General features: G+C 40.8%; 1 protein-coding gene across 3 annotated transcripts in view; it reads right to left on the bottom strand.

The window, feature by feature from the left end:
- The window catches only part of CUNH18orf25 (chromosome unknown C18orf25 homolog), a 43,162-nt gene that overhangs the window by 5,573 nt on the left and 11,983 nt on the right, over positions 1-25,606 (bottom strand). For 2 of the 3 annotated variants that reach the window (XM_042831172.1, XM_042831173.1), the window contains 2 exons: positions 20,846-21,662; positions 2,869-3,051 (listed from right to left, as the gene is read on the bottom strand). In XM_042831172.1, the coding sequence (XP_042687106.1) occupies positions 2,869-3,051; positions 20,846-21,569 (907 nt within the window). In that variant the 5' untranslated portion in view covers positions 21,570-21,662. Of the gene's footprint in view, positions 1-2,868; positions 3,052-12,314; positions 14,608-20,845; positions 21,663-25,606 lie in introns of those variants that run through there. The other variant, XM_042831174.1, reaches the window with a different exon arrangement.

Here is a 25,606-nt window from a genome sequence, read left to right as displayed (position 1 = left end):
GCTCTACTGATGGTGCTGTCACACAGATGTGAATGAGACATATTGTTGTGTTAGGAGCACTTCCCTGGTTTAGATGTAGTCATGCTTTCCAACTGCTGTTTTACATCAACGCTAAGAGCTAGACTGCACCTAAACCTCTCTGATTTACAGCAAGATGACAATCAGTAAATCAAATCCAGTGATACTACGGCAAACTACGCCTATAGGATGGATGGAAACATCACACATGCCAGGAAAATAGAAATATGGTGTCTCAAAACAAGGGATGACAGTCAATGGGAAAACAAGAAAACAAAGCCACTGATTTCTGGCCACGCTGCTTCACATCTGTTCCATTATTATTACTATGACAAATACTTGAAAGCAATCTTTTTTTTTAAAAAAAAAAAAATCACAAAAACTCCACAATGCAGCAGGTGGTTTTTCGTGATAGCTCCTCAACAGCTATCCAGCTATCCACAGCTAGTCTGTGTTTATCAGGGACTTGTTTGACAAGAAAAAAAAAGGACACGCTTCTGTTGTCCCCCTTTAGCATTAACCTGGGAGAAGCTGGGGAGCCTGGACGGAGCTGAGACTGCTGACTGCTTGGGAACAGCTCACATATTGGATTACATGGGGGAAGAGCCATTTGTAGAGCACGACATTTTGAATTTAGCTGCTTATAGTCTGTTATATATTATGTTATATATGCTAGAGGGTGTGCCAGAAATGCTTTCTGATGGCTGCTTGAAATGCTTAGAAAAGGTGGAGGAAAAATAGAGGGACAGAGTGAGCAATCTATTCTCTGTTTTACAAAAATGAAGGCCTTCAGTGCACAGAGTTGGGAAGGAGGCATTGGTATTGGTCTGCCTTTATATGCTAACTGCTAGGACTGATGCATGCCATTCTACAACCTTTGCCCAGGGCAGAAGACAAAGCATCCCTGAAATGAGTCCCAATAGACATTAGACATAGCCCAAAGACTGGGCTACTGACACAGCTTTAAGTTCAGACAATAAAGTAATCAGCAGTGGGAAAACTGTGATTAGCAGAGTCAATATTACAACATGTAACCGAGTGTAAATCAGGATTAGAGCAGGCAGGCAGATTTACAGCCTCTGGTCATACAGATTTCATGCCTAATAACATGCCTACACACTTAATATCCTTGCAAGAACATCAGGATGATGCACAACGGAGATGTTTTGTTTGCCCTACAACATCAGCTTGCAAAACAACCCAAAATATTTGCCCGTGCACAAAGATGTGATAGTGTGCCCTAGTAAGATTTTTCACATAGATTAAGCTTATGTTGCTATTTTCCCACGGGAACCCTCACGTAACATCTCCTAAGCTAGATACTGGCTGAAGATTAATTTGGGAAGGAGATGTAAGATGTGAAAACTCTGTTTTCCAAACGTGCAGTTCTAGGCATGGTATAAGGAAAGGCTGGTCCTGACAGACATACAGCCAGCAGTGTAGTGAAGAACAAGCTCTGGGGCAAATGTATGCAGGAAGTAAAAAGATTCGTCCCTACGGATCCCAGCACCAGGAATGAATTTGCCTGAACATGCTCCCATTGGCTAAAGATAAAGAGTTTTCCTGAAGGGATCTGTTTAACTGGCAACCTCGTCCTTGCAGAAGTTTGTGCCCTTGGATACAGGAGGAAGGATGACAAATTTCTACCTGCATCACAGCTTCGTACTCATAAAGAGGAAGGTGGAATGCTGCTTGGTAAGAAACCTTCATTTTTTATTTCCTTACATTCCTTTCTTTCTGCTGAAGTACCAAGCCATCCGTGCTATATATCAGGCTTCAATAAGGCTGGAACAACATCCCAGCTACACACTGTAGTGAAGGTAACAGAAAGAGAACCTCTCCACTAGGTAATAATGGAACACCTCTTTCAAAATGTGCCATGCATTTGCATTTGTTTCAGCTTTATGGATGCTGAAAAGCGGCTCAGAGCTACCCAGAGGCTCGCAGTATAGCCTGTATTTAAAAAACAGAGTGAAACACAGAACTCTGCTCCACTACGAGCAAGCCTCCATGTCCTACACATCTGAAAACCTTAATGGTGTACCAAAAATGACTGGCAAGGAAGGCAATCTGTTGGCACTTGGGGCTATGGGGTGAAGTCAATAGAAAACACCCCCATGCTAACATAGCTCTCCCCAGTCTTTGGAGCACCTCGTCTTACTGCGTAGCTCTTTTGTGACAAGTGGAGCTGAGCAATGCTACGAGGTTCATGAACTTCTTTACAGCCTTCCACAGTATTCCTGCTCTTGCCTCCTTGTAGGAAGTTTCAGCCCACTGATACGAAGCCCAATTACAAGCAGCACCTTTTTCCCCTTTGTCTTTAGCTGAACCTGGAATGTCCAATTTTCTAGAATATGTTAAAAATGCAGATGGCATGTGGGAAAAAAAAATGAATGCCTGTATTGTACAGAGTCAAAAAGACAAGAGAGACCCCAAAGAAGATGATTACAATAATTAAAATGAAGTGATGATTGGTTTACTAGCTATTGGCTAGCTGGCTTGTCATAATCAACTATTCAGTAGTGAGAGTAGGTCACTGTCATAAGAGAGCAGGAAAACGCTCCCATCACCACTAAAACAAACAAACAAACAGAACAAACCAGATTTCTGAAGAGTAATTAGAGGGGGAGAAAAAACTATTAAGAAACTTAGTGTCAGAAACTTTGTCAGGTTTTTATCAGTTGGAGTAAAGGTCGGACACTTTCAATAAGCACCTGTACTGTTTTATTGCATAATCCACATAGGGTGCTCTTAAAGCTGTATAAATCACAAAACCATCGAAAGGATGGGAGGTGGACACACTGAGTGAGAAGCAGGAATGAACATCAGAGGAAGGGAGCTCAAACCAACCTGCATCAGCACCCAGCTCATCCAGCAGCCCTCTGTTTCTCCAGGTAGATCCCAGGTCTTGGTTTCCTAAGGAACTATTGTGCTCTTGCACCACTGCAGCCGCCAACAGATTGTCCACGTTTACCACTTCTGGGTCTGAGTTTGTGTCTGATATATCATAATGAGCTACAACTGGAGGTCCATCTGCAAAAGGAGAGAAAAGCAGCTGCTGTCAGACATCAGCATACAGTAAAAAACACCTTTAGAAGTACAGTTAAGTTAAGAATTAAATCAATCTCCTAGCAAGGCTCTTTAAGGTATGTAAATTATATCAATTATTGAACTTTGAATAATGAACAGTCTGATTACAGAGACATTTTAACCTTTGCATACACAGAAAACACTAAGGTGAGGCAGTTACATCTGTGTTATCTTTTACAGTAGCACATAAACATCTCCGTATCTGACAGCATTACATTTACAATCCCAAAAGGATGGAACCTTCAATTTAAAATAAGAAATGCTGTATTAGAGGACATTAAATTTCTCAAACCATCTAGCTGAAGAATTCTACAAATAATCTCAAGCTACGGCTTACATTGCAGTAGGGCTGATTCAATAAAACTAACTTTCTAACATAAGTGATCCAAGTGCAATAATTTAACACTAACTTAACGCTGCCTTACAAAGCATCTATCCATCAGGGACAGGGGAATTCTTCAAAACTGCAATGTTTTGGGCTTTGTTTTCCAAAATCAAGGCTAACAAGAAGCAGAAGCATGGTGTGCAGTGATAAATATGCTTTTCCCTAACTGCCATATGTGCTTTTGGCTGCCAAAAATAAGGAGAGGGAAGAGGGAGAGGGAACTGCTTGCATGATTAGTGGAAGCCATAAAGGTGATTTGTATAAAAGCAACGTATCTCATAACTGCCTTCAATAGATGTTAATGATAGTTATAAATAATTTTCTTCTTGAATTTCATATGTCTCCAATATTTGAATAATAGATGATAACAACAGATTAAGCATTAATGAAAATAAACTGATCTTTCATATGGTGTCTTATCTGTGTAATTTTATTACAATGGCATAGATGGCAATCAAGTGAATCTCAGTTCTTGGACAAACTCACACTCATACAGAGGCTGACAAGGACATATATGCAAGCGTTTGCACACAGCCTAGAGGGGATGTGGAGTTAATCTGGCTGGCCTCTATGTGTGCATAAGGGTTCCTTGTGTTGTGGGTGCCTGGGAGCTGCAAACAGCCTTGGACTTGAGTGAGGAGAACACCCTATGGAGGTGCTCAAGGGCTGGCTGGATGTCACTGTGGGCAGCATGATCTAAGTGATTGGCAACCAGCCCACGGCAGGAGATTAGAGCTCAATCATATCTAAGGTCCCCTCCAACCAAAGACATTCTATGATTCTGAAATCTATTACTGAGGGGTAACAAAAAAGTGGTTTTGGTCCGTTTGATTACAGTGCTGTATTTTCTTTTTGAGGTGTGAAAATCTCCCACCGTTGGAAAGCACACTAGAAACAGAAGAGGCTCAGAGAAAAAGAAGTCGAATTCAAGGTAAAGATTAATGTAGGAGCAAAGAGAGATTGGACGAGTATCCTAATGTTGAAAGAATGCACATCTTAATTCACACACTTTGCCTCTGCTAATTACTACAGTTTATCAATTCAGAGTGGGTGACAGCAGTTGGGGTTCTTGTTCCTCAAATGGCAGAATGAAAACTTTGGTCTCAGTCATCAGCCATAGAAATAAGCATGAAATGCAAAAATGTTCTGGGCCAAAGGATTGCACTTTGCACAGCTCCACAGGAGTGTGAGCAGCTGCATGCCTGGGGACTGCATTACATGATACGCACACAGTATCACCCCAATGGACAATAATTGCGTGCTGAGGAAGACAGGACCTGCAGCACTGCAGAATGACAGCAGATTTCTTTTTTTAAAAATCACAAGGAATAAAAAGAAAAAAAAAAATGTTCAGAATCATAGAATCACAGAATCACAGAATGGCCAGGCTTGGAAGGACCTCAAGGATCATGAATCTCCAACCCCCTGCCACACGCAGGGCCACCAACTCCACATTTCATAGCAGCTCAGGTTGCCCAGGGCCCCATCCAACCTGGCCTTGAACACCTCCAGGGATGGACGGGGCATCACAGCCTCTCTGGTAGCTGTTCCAGCACCTCACCATTCTCATAGCAAAGAACTTCCCTCCAATCTTCCCTCCCTCAACTTCAAGCCATTTCCCCTTGTCCTGCAGTTATCTCCCCTTTCCAAGAGTTGACTCCCCTCCTGTTTGCAGGCTCCCTTTAGGTACTGAAAGCTGCCATGAGGTCACCCCGCAGCCTTCTTTTCTCCATGCTGAACAAGCCCAGCTCCCTCAGCCTGTCCTCGTAGGGGAGGTGCTCCAGTGCCCTGATCATCTCTGTGGCTCCTCTGGACCCTCTCCAACAGCTCCCTGTCCTTCTTGTACTGGGGGCTCCAGACCTGGACACAGCACTGCAGATGGGGCCTCACAGGAGCAGAGCAGAGGGGGACAATCACCTCCCTGTCCCTGCTGGCCACCCCTCTGCTGATGGAGCCCAGGATGCCATTTGCTTTCTGAGCTGCAATGCACACTGCTGGCTCATGTTCAGCTTTTCATCTATCAGGACCCCCAGGTCCTTCTCTGCAGGGCTGCTCTCCAGGACCGCTCCTTCCAGTCTGCATGGATGCCTGGGATTCCTCCGGCCCAAGTGCAAAACCTTGCACTGTGCTGTGTTGAAAGTCTTTGGTCTCGTTTAGAAGGAGCAAATGTCTACTGTTGAAGACAGAAAGAATGCAACGAACTGAAAGATTCAAATCTAAGTATCTGAAGAGCTCTTCCTGGTAAGGTTTTACTGAGTAACTTCTTCTCTGAAATATAATTCAACAAAATATTCTAAGAAAAGCCAATTATCATTAGCAACACACTTCATTAAAGAGTGACCATATTTCTTAAATTGTATTGCTTCAGTTTTGCAATGAGGTGAAGAAATTCAGGAAAAAAAAAAAAAAAATAATAATAATAATAATAATCAGACCAGACCTGCCTCCAAAACAACGACTCTGTAAAATGACATTGTATTACAAACTTAAAACAGACCCGAAAAAAAAAATAAATAAATGAGTAGTTAAATGCCAATGTATCAAAGACCAATCTGTTCACAACATGAAACACTGATGATTAGGACTGGAAAAGAAATCCTGATAATTAACTGAAAGGCAATCTTTTGCTTTGGAAAAGGCAATTACAAAATAATGGCTTTCCCAGCTCAGGATTGAGCCGGCTGCCCAGCAAATTACTTGTGCAAAAGGATGGCTGAATTACAAGCAGAAGTTACGACTGGACTGGACGAATCATGAGAGGAATGTTTCCTTTCAGTCTTATCATCAGATTCAATGTGAACACGTATAATATGGTCCATAAAAATAAACAGTCGAGTGCAGAAGATACGAGGGTCAAGTACAATATTGACTATTTGACCATTCTGGAAGCAGGTTACCTAAAATTTCAAGACCCGTGTATTGCTCCTTTGAGTCTTTGTTTCTCTCACTTCTTACTAATACCTCCGAGAACAGAAGTGAGATTTGATTTAGATAGACAAGTCTGCACAAGTACAATTATATTTGGACAAAAGGCACCAATAGTCTCAAGTCAAAATTGTACCACTCCTACATGTATAATCATGCAAAAATGTATAATAAATGTATATACATGCAGAGTGATATTCTCATCACCTACCCATAGAAATAACTTGTGCGAAAGTCTTCATCAGTAGGAAATACAAGCATAAACTTGTTATCTGTAGCTCCACTCTTGTATCTTCCACACTTCCAAAGAGCACACCTTATGACTTAGCTTAAATTTAGTATACATCAAACAGACAAAAATATTTTGAATATAATTTACATACTGTAATTATATTTGTCAGCGTTACGAGCCACTGAATAAAGTTCTGCAAACAAGCAAGCTGCCTATTCACAAAGCAACCAAGCAGAGGACCGTTTGTGCTTCTCTCAGCCTTGCCTTTCAAAAGCAGATTTGGAGTTAAAGGACCCTGCTGCCAAGGTTACCCATATCTACCACCAACGAATGGCCACGGCAACTGCAGCAAGCCTAGAAAATCCAACACTCATAGGAGGAAATAAGCAATAAATGCTTCGGTGTGCCACAGAGACAACGAGATGCAAATGGCAGTGAAGGCATATCCAAAAATCCTCTAAAATGCCTCAAATCCCAAAAGCCTGCTTCCTTTTGCATGCCACAGGGACAGGACAGGAGGGGTTAAGCTAGGAAGACTTCGCTGGCCAACTACACCATCATCTGATGATGTGATGCAAAGCGACGGCGTGGTGCCAAGGAATCTGGGTGACTGGCTTCAGCTGGGAAATGAGAACTGAAAAAAAGGCTTTCAGGTTGAAAAAGTAAGAAGATCCACTGAAAACACAGCCGTGTTTTTTATCTGTTTGTCTTTTGTGGAGCCGCCCTTCATCATAACCGGTTCTTAAAGACAGAAAAAACAAAGGCAGGAAAACAAAACCATGATGGAATCACAGTTTAATGCAGCGGAATTAGGAGGTTTCCTCCTCAGTAATTTAAATAGAACCTTTAGCAAAAATTGCATCTTCTGAGAACTCAAGGTAGATGGAAAATGTGTGTTTCACTGGTGATAGGCTGTAATTCACTGTTAAAGCATGGAATGCTTGAAAAAGACAAGGGCTGAAAGTTAATAAGTACCAGCAGCAAAATACAGCTGTTGACATTTACTGTGAACAGGAGGAGGGAAAGACCGTAAGGATTTATTATTTTTTCTAGAGGTCATCACAGGGACAATGCTTCCAAGTGTCCAATTCACCCTTAATTTACAGAGCTCATCAAAACTAAAGGCAGTGATGCCATACAAGGCGCTGTTACCCTTGTGCTGCAATAGCTGCTTATCAATGCAGAACAGTTTATCATAGGACACGAAGGGCATCAGAACCTGAAATTGAGCCCTGCAAGCTGTTCTGGCTCTTCAGCTGTCCTAGCTTTGGGCACGGAACCCCCAGCTCATCGCTGGATGGAGGAACTCTGAGGGTTCTGATACAGGAATGGATGATGAAGGTTGATGGTTTGAACCTCACCATCATCTGCCTCCCATCCCAGCACTGGAGCTGAGGCTTCAGCATGGCACACAACCTCTGCACCGCTGAAGCTCAGCAAGATAATGGCCAGCCCTCGGGATTATGTACTTCAATTCCTTACATCTTCCATGCAAGCTGAGGAAAAAGACTGATGTCTCCAGAGGACAATCCCAGTGGAAATCACTCCAAAATTAACAGGCTAACTGCAGTGCCTAGAACTGCCCTCCGGAGCCACCGAGTGAAGCCCTGTTTAGGTGTGAACAAAGCTTCCCGGTGTGAAGAAGAGGGACCATAATAATCACAGTAATTATTACAGCCCTTTATTCTTAACAAAGCTTTCCATTGCTGAGCTCAGAGGGTTCTTAGGTGGCTCGTTTTGCCAACCGGGGAACTGAGGCACGCAGAGATGTGCTCAGGACTAACAAGGAGGAGAGCTCAGCACTGCTGAAAATGACGTTGCCCTCCAATCACTGAGCTAATTTTAACTGGAAAAATCATTGAGTTTAAAAATAGTGCTTGGAAATGCTTTCTTGTAACATGCAAAAGCTAAAAAGGCAGCATGGAGGGATCCAGGCATGTATGCAAGCCCAAAGAGCAAGGGCTGCTTCTTAATTAAGCTGAACTGGCTCTTAAATTTAAAAAAAAAAAAAAGAGAACACTGAGACGTTTTGAAAGAATAAAACATCCCCAAAATGCCATCATTTACACCTCACATGGATTTAAGAAAATTACATTTGCTTGGAGATTATGCAAAACAAAGAACAGACCTTGATAACCATACATAAATCAAAAGCTCCAATTATCACTGCAGTAAGCAAAGCAATGAGATTTTGCATGCCAGAAGCTAAGATCTAGAGGACTCCACTGTAAGTGCAAAGGTTTGGCAGCAGACACATCCATAAGCTTCACCTGAACAGAATGGCTTCACCATTCAGACTACGGGCTAAAGGAACTGCTTCTTTTGTTCCAGGTAGAAATTGCAAACCTGGTATTACTTAAGACATGACCCAGCACTACAGCCAAAGCATCTGCAGTCCAGTGGCATAAACCAGCTACCTCTGCTGCAGTGCCCAGAGAGGAGGATGAGGGCAGGAGACTTTTGTTGTTTAGCAACATGAAACGCTTCATTACTATTTAGGTTTCTTTATTTATTCCAGGTTACAGGAGTTACATTTCAGAATGTACAGGGTTAGGCGAAGAATACATGGTCACTACAATTAAAAAAAAAAAAGAAAAACAACAGTAGTGTAACAACATTCTCCCTAAAATCATAAGTTGAGAAACAACAACAACAAAAAAATCAATGAATCAATTTCTTTCACAGTTTCCTTCATTTCACACAGTAAACTATAAAACAGTGAAATTAAAACAACACAAGTTAAAAGTCTGTTCTCAGACTGGATTGTTTATAATCACACCAGAAGAGATCTCAAATGCAAGTCTCACTGACCAACATTCACGTTCTTTCAGGCTTTTTGATGAGCAGATGGAAAATAGCTTGGATTCGTTTCACCAAATTGCACAGAGGGCACAAAGTTATTCTCACTGTGCGTTCAGCAAAGGCACGTGGAGATAGATGGCTGTTTGCTGAGTTTCAGCAGTGTGTGATTCGCATGGAGACAGAGCTCACTTTCACTGGTGCTGCTTAATGACCCTTAATTGTGGAAGCAGACCTGTCACTCCGATCTCTTCCACTGCAAAAGTCATCTCACCCTTCTCTTGCATCTCTACGAGAACAGGAAAGCCCCTGTGTAAATCCCCCAGTGGCACAGGGCAGGTGAGCAGAGGCACCTGTCTCGAAAATATCACTATTTGGAATCAGAATCCCTAGAGTTGGAAATTTGGGGAGTGCACACTGCATCCTCCCATGCATGGCAGGGCTCAGTGCAGCACCTGATCCAGGCTCACCACTGCCTGGCTAGCCTGAGATTTAACACAGCTCTCAAAATCACTTCTAATTTAATAAGCTTGTTTTCCATGTGCCTTCGTTGCTCTGATCCAACACCATGAGACTAATAACATTTCTCAGAAAGACTAGTTTCTAGTACTTGCAAAGTACTGTCCATCCTCATCAATCAGCCTGAGGATTTCGCTTCTACAGTACAAGTTGTTGAGTGCTCTCAATCACACCTCCAGCACTACAGGAGCATCTGCTCAGGAGTCCCAACTGACACCTCCCACAGGGCAGGGGCTCCTTTAAAGCACTCTGCATCCAAAAAACCGCTCAGCAAGTTCAGCTTTTAACGAGGTGAAATGCTAGCCCCATTGGGTAGAAGTTTTCTACTGGTTTTAATGGGGCTAGGATTTAATTTCCAATGCCTTTGGTGACGTTTACAGTATGTGATACAGGAAGAAACAAAATACATCAACGAGAAACATCTGTCATAACATAAATATGCTCCAGTTTGCAAAATAACTGCCAGACATAACCCCAGTTCATTGGAGTCAAGATTGGTCCTCCGCTCCTGAGTTTAGCACTCCAATAAAGTAACCCAACAATCCTGCAGCAACACTACAAGACACCATGAACTTCAATACAGGTGTGTACCTCTGCCTGGATTATTTTGCCATAACACCAAAGAAACAGTCTGTCTGAAGGTCTAAGATGTTGGGTTGTCTTTTTTTTTTTTTTCCCCCCCACCACATTTTGCAATAGAAATACTGACTTGGAATTTGTTTTATATTGTGTGCTGCTTTAAAGAACATATATTTATTTCCTAAATAAGCCCTCCAAACTCAACATAATTCAGTGTTAAAAATGGTAATCCAGGAGCTTGAATGGGCCACTGGAGCTCTACCTGTCTGCACCCACTGATCTAGCCCTACTCATTTGCTCTTCCAAAACCATAAAATTGCAAATATTTATTTAGGAAACAAACAAGAAATGATGTTTCTTTACTCCATTCTGAAGTATAAGACGTAGGAAAAGTATAAAAATTCCAAATTTGATTCTCCACCTCTGGGCAAAACTACTCATTTCTGTTTGCTAAACTCAGTGGTTTTGGAGCAAAGTGTTGAGATGTGAACATAAATGTACATTCAAAACCTATCTCCAACTGGGAGTGAGAGATTGCTCCTGATACCCTTCAATAAAGCTGGACTACTTCAATGAAACACTTGAATGGATGAGATCAAAATTAATGTTAAAATTTCAGCTAAATAGGTTCTAACTCCCTGAAAGTTTCTAGTCAAAGCCCTTTGAAAATAAGCCTAAAATGGAAACCACGACAAACCAACCGCAGTCACGTACTACAGTGAGAATACTTCCAGTTCTCCAGAACAAAAAAAAAATGAAAAGGAAAATCTGAAGTTACCTATCAGGAGCCCTGAAAGCTGCTGGCTCAAAGAGATGCCCAACCTGAAACACAGAATCATCACAGCACTGGCACTGCTGCCTGCAGGGCGCTGCGTCGTGATGCTCCAAAGCCATCGGACGCTCCTGCTAGGACAGACCATAGGATGCCTGAGCAGACAACAGGGACCTCATCTCAACAACAACAGAGCAGGTATTCCCTAACTCATGCACTGAAGGCAGTTAGGACAGCTGAAGGCTCTGATGTACGTGGTTTCCATTTTTAAAGAAAGAAAGAAAAAAAAAAACCACAAGATACTGAAGGTTGGCAGAGATTTCACTGGCTACATCCCCAAAGTTAATCTCCATTTATGAGATCACTACATAAAAGTCAGTGTAAATCTCAGCGAAAAATAAGTTCAGCAGATCCCCTTACAAAATTTGTTTGGAAATGCTTAACTGCCCTATATATACTATTTTATTTATTAAAAAAAGTTAACAGCATGCTTACAGAGACACCGAGTCAAAGCAATGCCTGCGCATGGAAAGAAAGCAGTCACTGCAAAAAGCTGCTTCTGCATGCATGGGAAGGCTTGTAAAGTTGTCATGCTTTGAAATATGCTGCTCTTATCATTGTCATAAAGGCATACATAGCAAATCTACGAACAACAGAAGGAATTATTTTTTTTTTTCTCCATATCAGTAAATGATTTTCCCTGAAAGGATTTTGATTTTAAACAAGTGTACTAAATGGTAAATAAACATAAATTAACCCGTGACAATTTACCCACAGGTCACTTACAAATGCAGACCATTTCAGATGAGGGAGTTTTCTCCTAAGGTTGTATCAAAATCTTTGTATCAAAATTACGAAGGTCATCTGCAAAGAATTTATTCCAGTCCTTAAAAATTGCCTCCTGCACAGTCCTCCAGGCAGGTCCTCTGAAAGTAACATGGCTCTCTAAGCTCTCTTTTAATGAAGGCATCACGTATTTAAAAAAAAAAAAAAAAAAAAAAAAAAAGGGTAAAAAAAAAATTGTTGAAGCACCCGTGACAGCGCTGAGAATAAAAAGCACTTACTGGGTTTCCTTTACAGGATTGATCCAAAAACTGCAAATTGATGGAAAAACACCTGCTGACTTCAAGAAGGAAGAAATTAAGAGGAAGATACAGTGCTGAATTCCAACAGAAAGAAAAGGAATTGCACTAAAATAATTAAAAATAAAAAAATAATCAGCAGCGACTGATGTACAAGAACCAGAGCCTAAAGAGACCTACAGTGTTCTCTTTGCTTAAACCATGCCTACACAAAGACTCTCCGCTTCCTTCACCGCAATTTCTATTTCATGTGCATTAGAATCATTTAACAAGTTCTAATTGATGAGAAATGTTCATTTTTGGTAGCTATGGAGGAGTTACTTCACGTGAAGAAAGGCCTTACTGGAGAGGTGAACAACAATCCCTGTTTGTAGCGATAGCAGTAAGAATTAAATAGAGTTTTCTAATATATATTTTAAATTAATTCTACTTTAAACATCACAGTTTCGAGCCTGTCTATTCAGGATAACTATCAGTATAAAAAAATCCACACGATAGCAAGTTATTGTATTATTTAAATAAAACTAACGTCCTGGCATTCCCACTCACAGGTGAATAACCATCTCAGTGGCCTTTCAGCTTGTTTCAGAAGCTCTGGCTCTGACCCAGAGCAGCAAACCACACCTTCAGACCAGCACAGTGCTTACTGATCTGTCTGTCACCCCTTCGCTTAAATTCCTGTGCAAAGAACCAACCTGCCCACCAGCAGCCACTTATCTCAGGACTGACACCACTACTTGTACTGCAGCATGAAGGATGCAGATTGCTCATATATACATAAGGAAGCAGCAGTGCTTTGTGTGCACGGGTCATGCATGCACACAATGTACTTTGGGCATGATTCATCTTGCCTAACTGTAGCCCAAAGTTATCTTATCTGTTTGGGAGCTGATAACTCATGGAAGAGGAAGACATTGCCAGGGGATATCCTCTGTAGGCACTTCTCTCTTTCCTGAGATCTGCAGAACAGCAAACCAGACACCTAAAGTTAGAGGAGATGATTTCCACCCAAACTGACCACGTAGATATGTATACATGTGCATATTTTTTGCACACGCTGTAAAGACAGCTGCTTCCATAAATATGCCATATGCAACACAGCAGGGACATTAATAAAAACTCCAGACAAGAAATGATCTACTAAACAGGAGACAAAATGTCAGTTGTGCACATTGGTTATATATAGCTAAATCTTTAGGGTAAGCTTATTTATTACTTCTGCCTGAAAAGGAAAAAGAAAAAATAACGCGTGCCATATTCAAGCTGCAGAACTTGGGAGTGAGCACAGAGTTAAGGAAATGTTACAGGTCTGTAACTAGTCTGGTTCTCTAGGGTACATCCTTAAATATAAAACTTATTTCCTTACTTAAATGTTTTACCATGCAGGAAGAGCATTTGGATGAACAGTCTAAACGCTCCTATCGTAACAAATGTAGCTGTATGGCTTCTGTAGTATTTAAACAAGGACTCTAACTTACATCTTCCCAAGTCAGGTGATGAAAGCTCACAGCATTTCCCACCCCCTCCCTCTGCAGGTGTTTATGTCTGTGCTGGCACATGCACATAGGTATGCTGTGTTGTTTTTTTTTTTTGTTTTGTTTTTTTTTTAATTTAAACTACATATATATTCTCTATAATTAAAACAAAGTTGCCACAGTAATCAAAGCCAGAAGGGAAAAACAAATAAATATGAAAAGCAAACCTTGTTTTTAGCATAATCCAAAGTAACATCAAGATATATAGATGTAAGTTTATGATTGATTCAAATCAGGCTCTGCAATATTCCCATTCTCTGGAAAGATAGGTGGAAAATTGTTATTAAAAGTCGCTGGAAACTCTAGCGTAGCATCGACATTCTGATAGCCCACGTAAGTATTAAACGACTGCTGAGGAAGTACTTGGCTATCAGGCATCTGCATGAAAGCCCCTGACTGTGTGGTAGGGGGGACTCTTTGGCCAACTAGTTGCATTTTAGGTTCCCTGGGCTCCAGTTGCTGCTTGCTTTCTTCATCCGTGTCAAGACGGGTTAGCTTTTCTATCCACATGCGAAATTTCTCCTCTGTCTGCCTCTGCATCTCGGCAAAGCAGTTCATGGCCTCTTCCAGGACATTGCCTATGCAGTTCCTATCCCACACGGTGCCCCTGTCAAGCAATCCTGGAATTTCCCTGGTCGCTCCTCCAGATCCCCCAGCACGACTGAAGCCAGCTTTAAAGACATTGAGGCCATTTGATGAGACATCATGAAGTAAGAACATCATCTTGTTTATTAAGGCATGTTAGGAAAACAAACTTTTCTAATTGCATCCCTTGGATATTAACACGGGAGGAATTAGCAAACATCAAATTAACTGACATTGTTCTTGTCAAAATAAATAACATTTCGCACTCGCTGAGGTTATAATAAATTTTGGCTTCAAAATTACTCTTATTCTAGAATTCTCATACGACTCTGTCACAAAGATCTTGTTGGTTTTATGAACCAAATTAGCCCAATTCCCTCACAATTTCAATCTTTATTTCAACTGAAGGCATCAGAAAAATCATACAGCATCAGGAGGTTTGCTGCTGTTTAGCTTTGCTCCAATAGATCGTAGTTTTAGCTGATAAATCTGAATAATTACAGGTATTTTATTTAGGTACTCGAACCCCTTAGTAATGGCCTGATAAATGCACACCAAACAGCAGACAGTAACAGGTAAAAGGCCAACATGGTGACTGCAGTGCCTGCAGTAGCCAAGCCCAGAGCTTACCACTCTTGGTTTAATTCTGGAAAAAAGGCTCAACACCCATGAAGAGAACACACAACAAAAACACGCACATAAGCACACAGATACATGAATACCATGCTGACACACTGCTGGAAGCAACTTCTGTCGGGTCTCAGTGGAAAACACAGCTACAGGAATAACCCACAGGACAGGTCTGTGACGATGTGGATGCCAACAACAAGCCTCACACACCAACCATGTGTGCCCTTCATCTTGAGAATTACCAGCTGGCCATGCAGAATTTCTTACATGACTTCTTCAAGTCAGTGCAAAAAAAGAGATTGGGCAAAGCTGGAAGGAAGCTGTTCTCCTTCCAGCTAGCAAAAGCATTATGACTTTGAGACTACCAGGAAGAACTTTAGCAGCGAGAAGACAAAGCCATCCTTACTATCCTACTCCACATGTCAACTAAAAAACCTACAGACACCACTGCCCTTTCTAGTTCACTTGGGAAACCTCCAGGAAGCAACAAACCCCAGGACAGCTGGGCTTTGGATCTGTTTGAGACAACAAACCCGCCTGCATGCTATCCAGCATACAAACATTACTGGTGGTAGATCCAGAATGAGACAAACATCACATCCAACTGCAGAAAGCAGCTATCTGAACCAGTGATTTCATACGTTAACAATCCTTGCAAAGTCTACTAACAAAATCATAAGGCACTAACTCTTCAATGGGATTCCACTGTCTATATGAAATTACGGTATCACCTATCAATACATTCTTTTAAAAGCTATTTAAATGAGGTATTCTGAAGTCTTTCAGTAAGCAACAGCCAAACAAAGCATAATACCATTCTCTTCTTATTTTCAAGCCATAGCAATGCTGCCACTTGAGGGCCAGAGACCTTCTATTTAAGACCCTACTTTGGAAGTCTCATCTGTTTATCTGCCAGATAAGCTGGAAATTCAGCATTTCGGTCCTCTGCTCAAAAACAAATTGCCGTGTAGTAATTACCTTCCATCTCCATGTTGGCATTTAACTGAAAATAATCAAGTAAAATAATACCTCTTTTTTCCTAAAATGTAGCTCCTTTTGAATATTAAATGCCTGTTGGCTCCCTAAAACAGAAAAAAATATATATTACACTGTCCACATACTCCAGTGTGATTCTATTCATTCTTCAGTCAGGGATTTATCCCAAGACAAAAGAACTAAACAGGAGTCTTTCTGCCTTCCACACGTTTAAGAGTAGAAACATGTAAGTAATATTAAGCAAGTTTTAACTGCAATTTAAACAAAAAAGTACTATTGATAGTGGTACATGATATAAAATAAGCCGGGCCTCTAAAGTTAAGAATGAATTAGCACAGTCAAAGCTGACAAAACTGTTTTGTGAACTAAAGGGCCTATGTATTGAAAGATATATCACCCTGCAATATAGTTTTTTGTTTTAAAGGCATCACACTAAATCCACAATTGACAGTGGCAGCAAAGCAAACTGCTTCAAGTGCTCTTTCTGCGGCTCTACTTGTAACAGGCTCTACCCACTTCTTTACTCATTATCTTTAGTGTTAAGAAAAATTGAGTCTAAAAGTGCATTTCTAATTATTATATGAAAAAGCTAGCATTTATCAAACTCGTCCCATTGCTAACTGTGAGCTTGCAGTCCTACAATTTTAGAAGCTATGCCAAGTCAGTATCACCTGCAGAACAGTACCTAAGAAATTCCCTGCGCTGTCTCTTTATGGGATCTGTTAAATACTACCAAATAAACACCAAAGTTATTTAATTTGAGGGATCAGACAACCTAACAGCTAAGAAGATACATTGCATCTCCATTCTAGTCAGCAATAGTGGACCACATGTAGTCATTATTCTACCTTGCCTTTCTAAATGAGTATCTCACTGCAAATCTCTGATTTTTCCCTTTTATACCATTGTGTGGAACTCCAATAAAACTCATCCCTAAGGCAGAAGCTCCATTCAAAGCTCTTTGTGCTCATCTTAAGAGGAAGTAAACTGGCTCACACATATTGTGCTTTTTTTTTTTTTTTTTTTTTTTTGCTTTTCCTTTTTAAACCATTGAGCTGCAATACGTCCTTCAGCATCAGTACTCAAAAGAGATTTTTAAAAGCCTGTAACAAGAGTCTCCTCCTATTTCAATGCAGACTTCAATCTGAGTTGCAGAAAGCACAATGGTGGCAAACTGATTTTTTCACATTATGATCTGTTAAGCAAACCTTCCTCCTTCCAAAGAAAAGCATTTACAAAGAAATAAATATTAATTCCTAGACTCATCCTAATTTCATTCAGAGTTAATTTGCATGATTAAATTTGAAATTGTTTAAAGAAAAATCTTTCACCAGCAGTAAGTCTAGCAGAACCAGTTTCAGGACTCAAAGATCATCTCCTTATGCTTGAAGTGAATGCTATTTGGTATTCCCTAACGAACAGCACAGTTTTAAATGCCAACAGAGAGGCTCAGTCATTAACATATAACAGATTATTCCTCACCTGCAATAATTAAAAAACATTGCACTGAATGAAACAAAGAGCCCAAACATACAACTGTTCAGGTCAGTCAAAAAATTCTCAGGAGCATCCATGAAATTTTGATCGAGCCTGTATTTTCAGGTTGAATATATGTATTATATGGTGCCAAGTTAAGAATAACACACCACACTGAGCTTGGTCCCTACCATATGACCAATTAGATCTCAACTCTTCTCTCCAGTCTTTGTGGAGAAGGAAAACAAGCCAGAGCATTTTAATGGAGTTCAGCAGAGGACTGTGACTCTATTGCACAACTGCTTAGTTCCCAACTTGGGTGCACACACAACAAAATGAAGCTAATAACACTACATCTGTTCAGCACACCATCTTGCACCCATGTGAATGTTTTCCTTACCTTACTCTCCTATCCTAATGTATTTCAGAATCAGCCATGTGAATGGTTTAAAAAAAAAATTAAATGACTGCACTATTAGGATGGAAGTGGTGATTGACATGAAAACATTACTGTACTCTCAAATTTGGCACTTCAAATTTCAGACCTTACACAAGTAAACTGTCTTGTTATAAGTTTCAGCAGAAGGTTAAGAGTTAGGGTACATACAGCCTCTGTTATAAAGGCCGTATTAAATGAACTATCGCTAAAAGTTTTACAGCATCTCTGTTGGCAAAGCTATTTTCCAGACAACAGACAGGTTTGAAAATCAGTCCCAATAATAAGCCACATTGAGGCTGGAACAAACAGTACTGCTGAGGCATCCAAATGCAGTAAGACTATGGGAAAAACACAAACTCCTCTGCATCGAGAGGTACGGACTTCTTCAAAAGTAAATGACAGTGCTTTTTCCTTGCTTATGTTCCAACAGACGTACTGCAGTTTCTGGACAATGAAGTTCAAGTGTGAAGTTAAAAATGAAGTCTATTACTTTTTGACTTTGTGCAGAGGATACTCATGGCTGAATTTCCAGGAAAGCTTACCCTGCAGTATTTTCTAATTGTTAATTCCTAACTTCTCAGGCTGTTTAGAGCCCAGCGCTAAGAGCATTAAAAATGCTTTCTGTTCAGAAAAGTGACTTCAGCTAAGCACTCTGTAAACCCACCAAGAGGGACCACAGGAAGCACATGGATCTGACACTGCAATTGAGCACAGGGAGTCCCTGCCAGGCTCACGGCTCCGCTGCATCTGTGAAGCCCACGCTTTACTAACCCAGAGGAGCACAGGATGCATTTTTGGCTACCTTTGTCCTTGTCTCTATAGGGCATGTTTCTCTCTTGTACTCTTGTACTTGCCAGTTTCCTACCAAACATCTACCAAAGATGATTCTGCCTCAAAAAAAACCCACCATCTGCCAGGCACACATTATGCCTGATTCCAGGTTACTCATAATGTAATTTATTATTACTCGGATGATAGGAGCTATGAACTAACAATAAAGGTCACTGTTCTCCAGGCTGGCTTTTGCACACCCACATACTGCAACGGAGGCAAAAATCAAAAGATGTGTTTAATAATCATTAAATTTACAAGTTCTCTATATACTACAGTGGGATCATTTCACTACACTCAAATGCTGGAGCCCAGTGGCAAAGAAAAGTACTCAAGAATGGTTTCCAAACTCAGCAATGCAAGTCAAGAATCTAGGCAGATCTGACAAATACCAAGTGGGACCTTTCTGGGTCAAAAGGTGCTTTATGACCTTATAAAAAATAAAAGCATATACCCTGGGGGATTTGGTGAGGAGTTTTTTTGGGGAGAGGAGGGGCTGACCCATCTGAAAATTGAATGAAAGTTTTCTTCCATGGGCTTTATATTAAGTCTTAATTGCCCTGTAAAGCGTAAACATAGCTTAAAAAAAAAAAAAAAAAAAAGCGCAGTTAAAAAAAAAAAAAGCACAGAGCTATGAAAACCAGAAGTTTGACCAACTACTAAATTGGAAAAATAATTTTAAAGCATCTATTAAAAGTTTACTACACGTTACAAGAAGAATATGCCTTTCCCAGACTTTCCAATAATAAACATTAACTTCCTTTGTGCAACCTGCTTCCTAGCAATATGTGGGAGAAAGGCCAGTTCTCATGGCAGCAAAATTGTTCACTGTCATCAAGCCAGTTAGAACAGAGACCATTATGTGCAAAATCTGATGCAGATATTTTAAATAAGACATCTAGTAAACAGTTCAGACAGTGACGACCAGCTATTGCAGTTTTCCTTAAAAGTTTTCTCACCCTATGTAAACTTAAACTGATCTAAAAAAAAAATCTTCTAGCACAAAAGGCAAAAAGTCATGTAACTCAGTAAAAACTGGCAAGCCAAAAACTTTATTCTTACATAGTTTTATTTTTGATTGTCATGTGATGATGGTTCTCTGGTATAGTATTCCGTAAGAGCAGTATACACAATCCTGTCCATGGCACTTGGGCTAATAAAACAAAGACTCAGCAGACAAGAAACTTCAAGAATTTATCCTTCTTACAACTAATAAAGCTATAAGAATCTCCCTATAATTTGCTGCCTCCAATCTTTTAGCACAGACGTGTCAGCAAATTAAAAACATAAATGTTATAGATTCTTATCACATAGGAAAATGATAACAGCTTTGTCTGAAATGCTGCAAATTTATAAATGGAAACAGCTTGGGCATCTGTGTAAACAAATTCATATTTATGTCCTAAAATAGGTGACCAGCTGCAATCTGCAAGAATTTGCAATAAGTCTAAGTACATTTGTCATGCACTGAAGCGGAGAGCTGAAAGCACAGCATAAGTGCAACAGTAAGTAGGGCCTTATTGTAACACAGGCAAGAGGTATGCTATATTGTTCCCAACACAGCTGCCAAGCTATGGTCTTAGTGTATTAAAGCAAAGCTGGCCACTTATCTTAAGAATGAATTTATTAGATTATCACCAACTAATGGGATTTAACAGCACTGATAGGAATTCATATAGCCTTAGAAAGGAAAAGATCTGAAAATTCCAGAATTCAAAGACAGTCCTTCCTCCAATTTACCATTTCTAAAATTTGTTGGTGTGCAAAAGTGCACTAAAACCTCAGAACGGATTTTAAAATTTGCCCATATCTTGCTAATATACTGCAGTCTTCAAATTTACACAGAGCTGCAGTTCTCCTAGGCTTTCTCAAGCGTCACTCATCTAACTTAACATGACAGCTGAGAAACGAAGCCAGATGCGTTACAGTTCAGTTTAAAAAACATCCTCTACCTGGTATCTCTGCAGTGATTGTCTTGCTGCTCCCTGAAACCTCTTCGTCATCATCTGATGAACTCGTGCTCGAGTCACACGTCAGGTCACTATCACTGGTACTGCTGTCCTGCAGCAGGTTGTACTTCTTGCGAGCAGCTGCTTCCCGTTTCTGCCTTAGCAGCCGGATTCTTTCTTTGTGCTTTTGGCTTCGGTGACCTTTTACCTTGGTAACTCGACCATTCTGCTTATCGACAGACTGTCGGTTTTTCTTGGCAGCCATTGTTGAAGTTTCACTTTCGGACCTGGATCGCCTGGATTTCCTCCCAGCTGCACCCCCAGAGACCCCAGAAGGATCTTCTTCCACAGCAGCTTCAGCTTGAGAGGGCTCATTCTCTTCTGTGGAAGACAACGTATCTGAGTCAGCCAAATGCCCACTGGAAGAAGGAGAAAGCATGCAATGATTAGAAGAGTCACTCTCATAGACTCGACCGCCCGCTGGCTTATCACTCTCTGTAGATGCTAGCTGAGACTCTGAGGAGTCTCGTCTCAGTTCCATCAGTAAGCAAGGCATGGAAGAGAGCACTGCAGAGTCTGATGCAGTGGGCATGCTGTCTTTCTGAGTATGTGTCTCCAGTTCTATAGGTCCATCTTCATCAGGAGCTGTCTCCTGCTTCTCAGAAGCCTTCTGTGGAACTTCTGAATCCAAAAGTTCTTCTGCTTTTCCCACTGCCTCCATCTTCATTTCAGAACACCAAGGTCCCCTCGGTCTCAAAGCATGGAGCACGCAGCCTGTAAGACGGGGTCAGCTAGTCGTGGTTTTCAGCAACACAGCAGCCTGCACAAGAACAGAACGGTAAAAATAATTGACCCAAGCAACTCGGTCCAAATCTTACAGTATTACCTAATCAACTGGTTGCTTTCAGTTACAGGCAGCATGACTCAATACCACCCTGGTTTTCTCTATTTACTTTTTCCTCGTGAACTCATCCTGTTACAGCAATCCATTCCTCCTTTTTTCACATTTGTGAAAGATAGGTGGGAATCACTTCAAATGGGGCTCATCCCACTGGCACACCAAAGCAGATCAGAAAATGACAAAAGCATTTCTAAGCATTATATTACAAAATTTAAACCGATGTGTTCTAAGCAACATATGCTAACTTCTTCACTCCTCCTCTAAGAACTTCAAACATTTTAATGGAGAATTTCAGCACCTATGAACAAAGCCAGAGTGAAAATTCCCAGACTTGGTAGCCATCTGCCTGAACAGACCAGAATGCAGGTCTGTTTCCATATCGATGAGAAATCTATTTTCAGTAGATCAGGACTTCAAACTGTAAGACTTTTAGTTTTTATGGCAATTGACAAATTTACAGTACCAACGTGGCATAAACAAAATCCAGACGTTTTGGCTTGAAACCAAGTTGCTGCTGAATATCACAGAGCAAGACTACAAAGCGATACCATATTCTCAGGGACATGGGATTTACAATACTTCAGGCAACGTCTATAGAAGTCTTGGCTATATAATAAGAGATTTCTTCTCAGCAGAGAGAAATGCTGGTAAGCCATGCGTAAAGCTTATTAGGAGCATTTAAAAAACCAGTCGGGTGCTTCTCAAAAAGCTGCCATAAAAGCCTTGGCTGTATGAGAACCTACAAGCTGGCCTAGACTGTCTCCTAAATCTGCCAGGAAAACAGCATCAAATAGCATGGGCTGCAAGCAAGAAAAAGTATCCACCCACATCACAGTCCTACATTTACTTTAAATTATATTTTAACAAATTGCATTTCTTCAGCACAAGCATGAAAATCAAGCTACTGACCTGACTGATAACCTGCACATTATCAACCAAAAAGCACCTAGAGAACTTTTTTTTTTTTTTTTTTTTTTTTTTAAAGCAATACAGTATTTATCATTTTATCTTAATTTTTCACACTCTGCCTTTGACCCAAATCCTCATTTGTAATTCAGGGCAGAATAAAGTGAAGGAGGATCTTTCAATTACCACATTCACCTGCAGATGAATTGTACGGAACAAATTGCTCATGGGTTTAGAGCAGTGAAAAACAAACGTATGGCACTTAAAAAAAAAAAAATTGGCACAGACACATAAGGAAAAGCAATATTAAGCTTTAACCTACTGTTTTGAAAAATACATTTAAATGGAAAAGGGTGATTAGCACTTCAGCAGCCTGAGATGGTTACCTAAAGGAACTCACAAACAGAAGGGTTAACTCTTCTCTTTTCAAGGGTAGATAATGGCAGGACAAGAGAAATGGTTTCAAGTTGAAGGAGGAAAGATTTAGGCTGGATGTCAGGGAGAAGTTCTTTCCTGTGAGAGTGGTGAGGTGCTGGAACAGCTGCCCAGAGAGGCTGTGGATGCCCCGTCCATCCCTGGAGGTGCCCAAGGCCAGGTTGGATGGGGTCTGGGCACCTGGCCTGGTATGAAATGTGGAGGTTGGTGGCCCTGCACACAGTGGGAAGTTTGGAGTTTGGTGATCCTTGAGGTCCTTCCAACCCAGGCCATTCTGTGATGGTATGGATGGATTTGAGAGATTCTTCTATTCCTTCTATCCTCCTTCAGTTTCCCAATCCATCCCAGCTGCCTGTAACTGCATGCTGCTTATCTACAGCAAGACTTAGAAAGATTCTGTCAAAAGCTCTCTACTGTGCCATTTGCCCCATCTCACTTAGAAACTTCATTTTTAAAAGAATATTAAAATAGAGCTTGTGTTTCCTTCGGGCTAATGAATGAAACGATGCAAGAGAATTATGAAAATATTTATGGGAAATACCAGTTATGGAAAGAAAGCTTAGTAACAGACAACACAAGAAAGACAGGGATGACAACCCTACATCTACTGTATAAAATAAAATAAAAAAACAGCAACAGCAAAAAAAACACAGGGAAGTGTATATAAAGGAAAATGTCCCCAATACTTGCACTGAGCGAAATTATCTTGAAAGCAACTTAAAAAAAGAATTTATGGAGATGGTAATTTAAGGTAGGTAATAAATATCACACAGGAGCCCATTTATTTTCTTGGCCACAGCACAGTATCAACAAACCCACATGATGAATTTGCATACTGCGAGACAAAGGCATCCCAATACTCTAATAAAAACAGAATTTCTACACATTTCATCTGCAAATCCATCTTATCAAGATAATTTTCCCATTTTGAAGTGAAACATGACTAAATGGCTTGCCAAGAATTACAGACAGTGGGGTGTGCAGTAAATATACGCCAGTGCAACTCCCGGCTTTTCCTGTGGTAATACGTTTTGAAAAGAAAAACACATTTCCCAAGAACTCTGAAATCTGATTTCTGCTTATGCAAGGAAAAATATGGTTGCTCAAATACATAAAGAGATGTCCCAAAGAAATGCATTTTGAAGTCCAAGCTAGGAATCATAGAACTGCTTTAGCCCCAGCTATCGTTTTAGCACAAAGAACAGAGATTAGCACAGAGGATGGAGCTCAACACAAAGCTAAAGGGCAGCCAAAATGAACTAGAGATTCATTTTTCACAGACGTCTTTATTTGGGAATATCATATACCCCAGAGCTCCCAAAGGGAAAACAAGAATATCAGTACTTGACTTTCCATCTCGCTAGCCTACCAGCCAGGAAAAAACCAAACAAGTCTCATCTATGTGTTCTGACCTTGATAAGAACATAATTATGAAAAGAAGCTTTTTATTATTACTAAGTAGGATCTTATTTTGACTGCTCAAGCCATGCCAGATCTCTTCCAACTCCTGTTGTGAAAGCATCTAACGTAACTGTAGAAGTCCCTGTTCGTTGCAGGGGAGCTGGACTAGGGATGGCCTTCAAATGTCCTTTCCAACTCAAACAATTCTATGAACAACACCAAAAAAAACCCAAGCTCTAACAGTCCAAGTTCTGACAGCCATGGAATCACAGAAACTTTCTGTACGAAGAATCTGGTGCAGAGGTGTCTGCTCCAACCTCCTTGTCCTACTCAGGACTGATCGGATCAGGTTGGCTGCAGCTTGTCCTGTCAGATTTTAAGCATGTTCACAGACAGAATCCACCCTCCCCCTCTCCCAGCTTCCCCTGAACAAACTAAGCTGTCCCAGCCTCTCCTCACACTGCGCTACGCTGCAGCTCTTAGAGTTTCTGTCAGCACACTTCTCCAGCCCACTGCAGTCCCTCTGAGTAAGCAGCCTGCCCTCCAATATAGCAACCCCTCCCTGCAGCGTGCCATCATACACAAACTCAGTGAGTGCACCTCATCCCATTGTCCAGGTTGTTAGGAACAGTCTGTGTCTCACTGATGTGACCACAAGAGCATAACAGCAAAGGTCTTGCTGAAATCAAGGGCAATGCAAGCCCACTGCCCACACAGCCACTGATCCCAGCCCAGAAGGCACCAGGTTGGTCACACGAGAGTTGCCATTCACAAATCAATGACAGCTGTTTTTCGACCACCTCTGCATGCCTCACATGCTTGTGAATGGCCTCCAGGAGAACCTGCACTGTGATTTTCCTCACACTGAGGTGATGCTGACCAGATCTTTCTCCTAGCAACAAATCAAAGAAAAAAAAACTGACTTAGTTCTGATTGAGAAATACATAGATCATAAAGAGGAATACTAAAAAAGTCCTTGTTTTTCTTGCCCCTCTTTTTTCTAATAATAGCACGGAAAAAAAGGTGATCTCAAGGTAGAATTAGAGAAAGACCAGTTTCTTTCTGAAAGGAGAATATAGCAGCGAAAAAATAATTAATGTGATGATTATAGACACAGACGG

This window comes from Centrocercus urophasianus, unplaced genomic scaffold (assembly GCF_019232065.1).
Source record: "Centrocercus urophasianus isolate 14NV4802_14NV808 unplaced genomic scaffold, USGS_Curo_1.0 seq_35, whole genome shotgun sequence".
In the NCBI taxonomy this organism is placed as follows: domain Eukaryota; kingdom Metazoa; phylum Chordata; class Aves; order Galliformes; family Phasianidae; genus Centrocercus; species Centrocercus urophasianus.
Note: the sequence above shows the minus strand (reverse complement) of the source record. Positions and strands in the feature narration are given on the sequence as shown.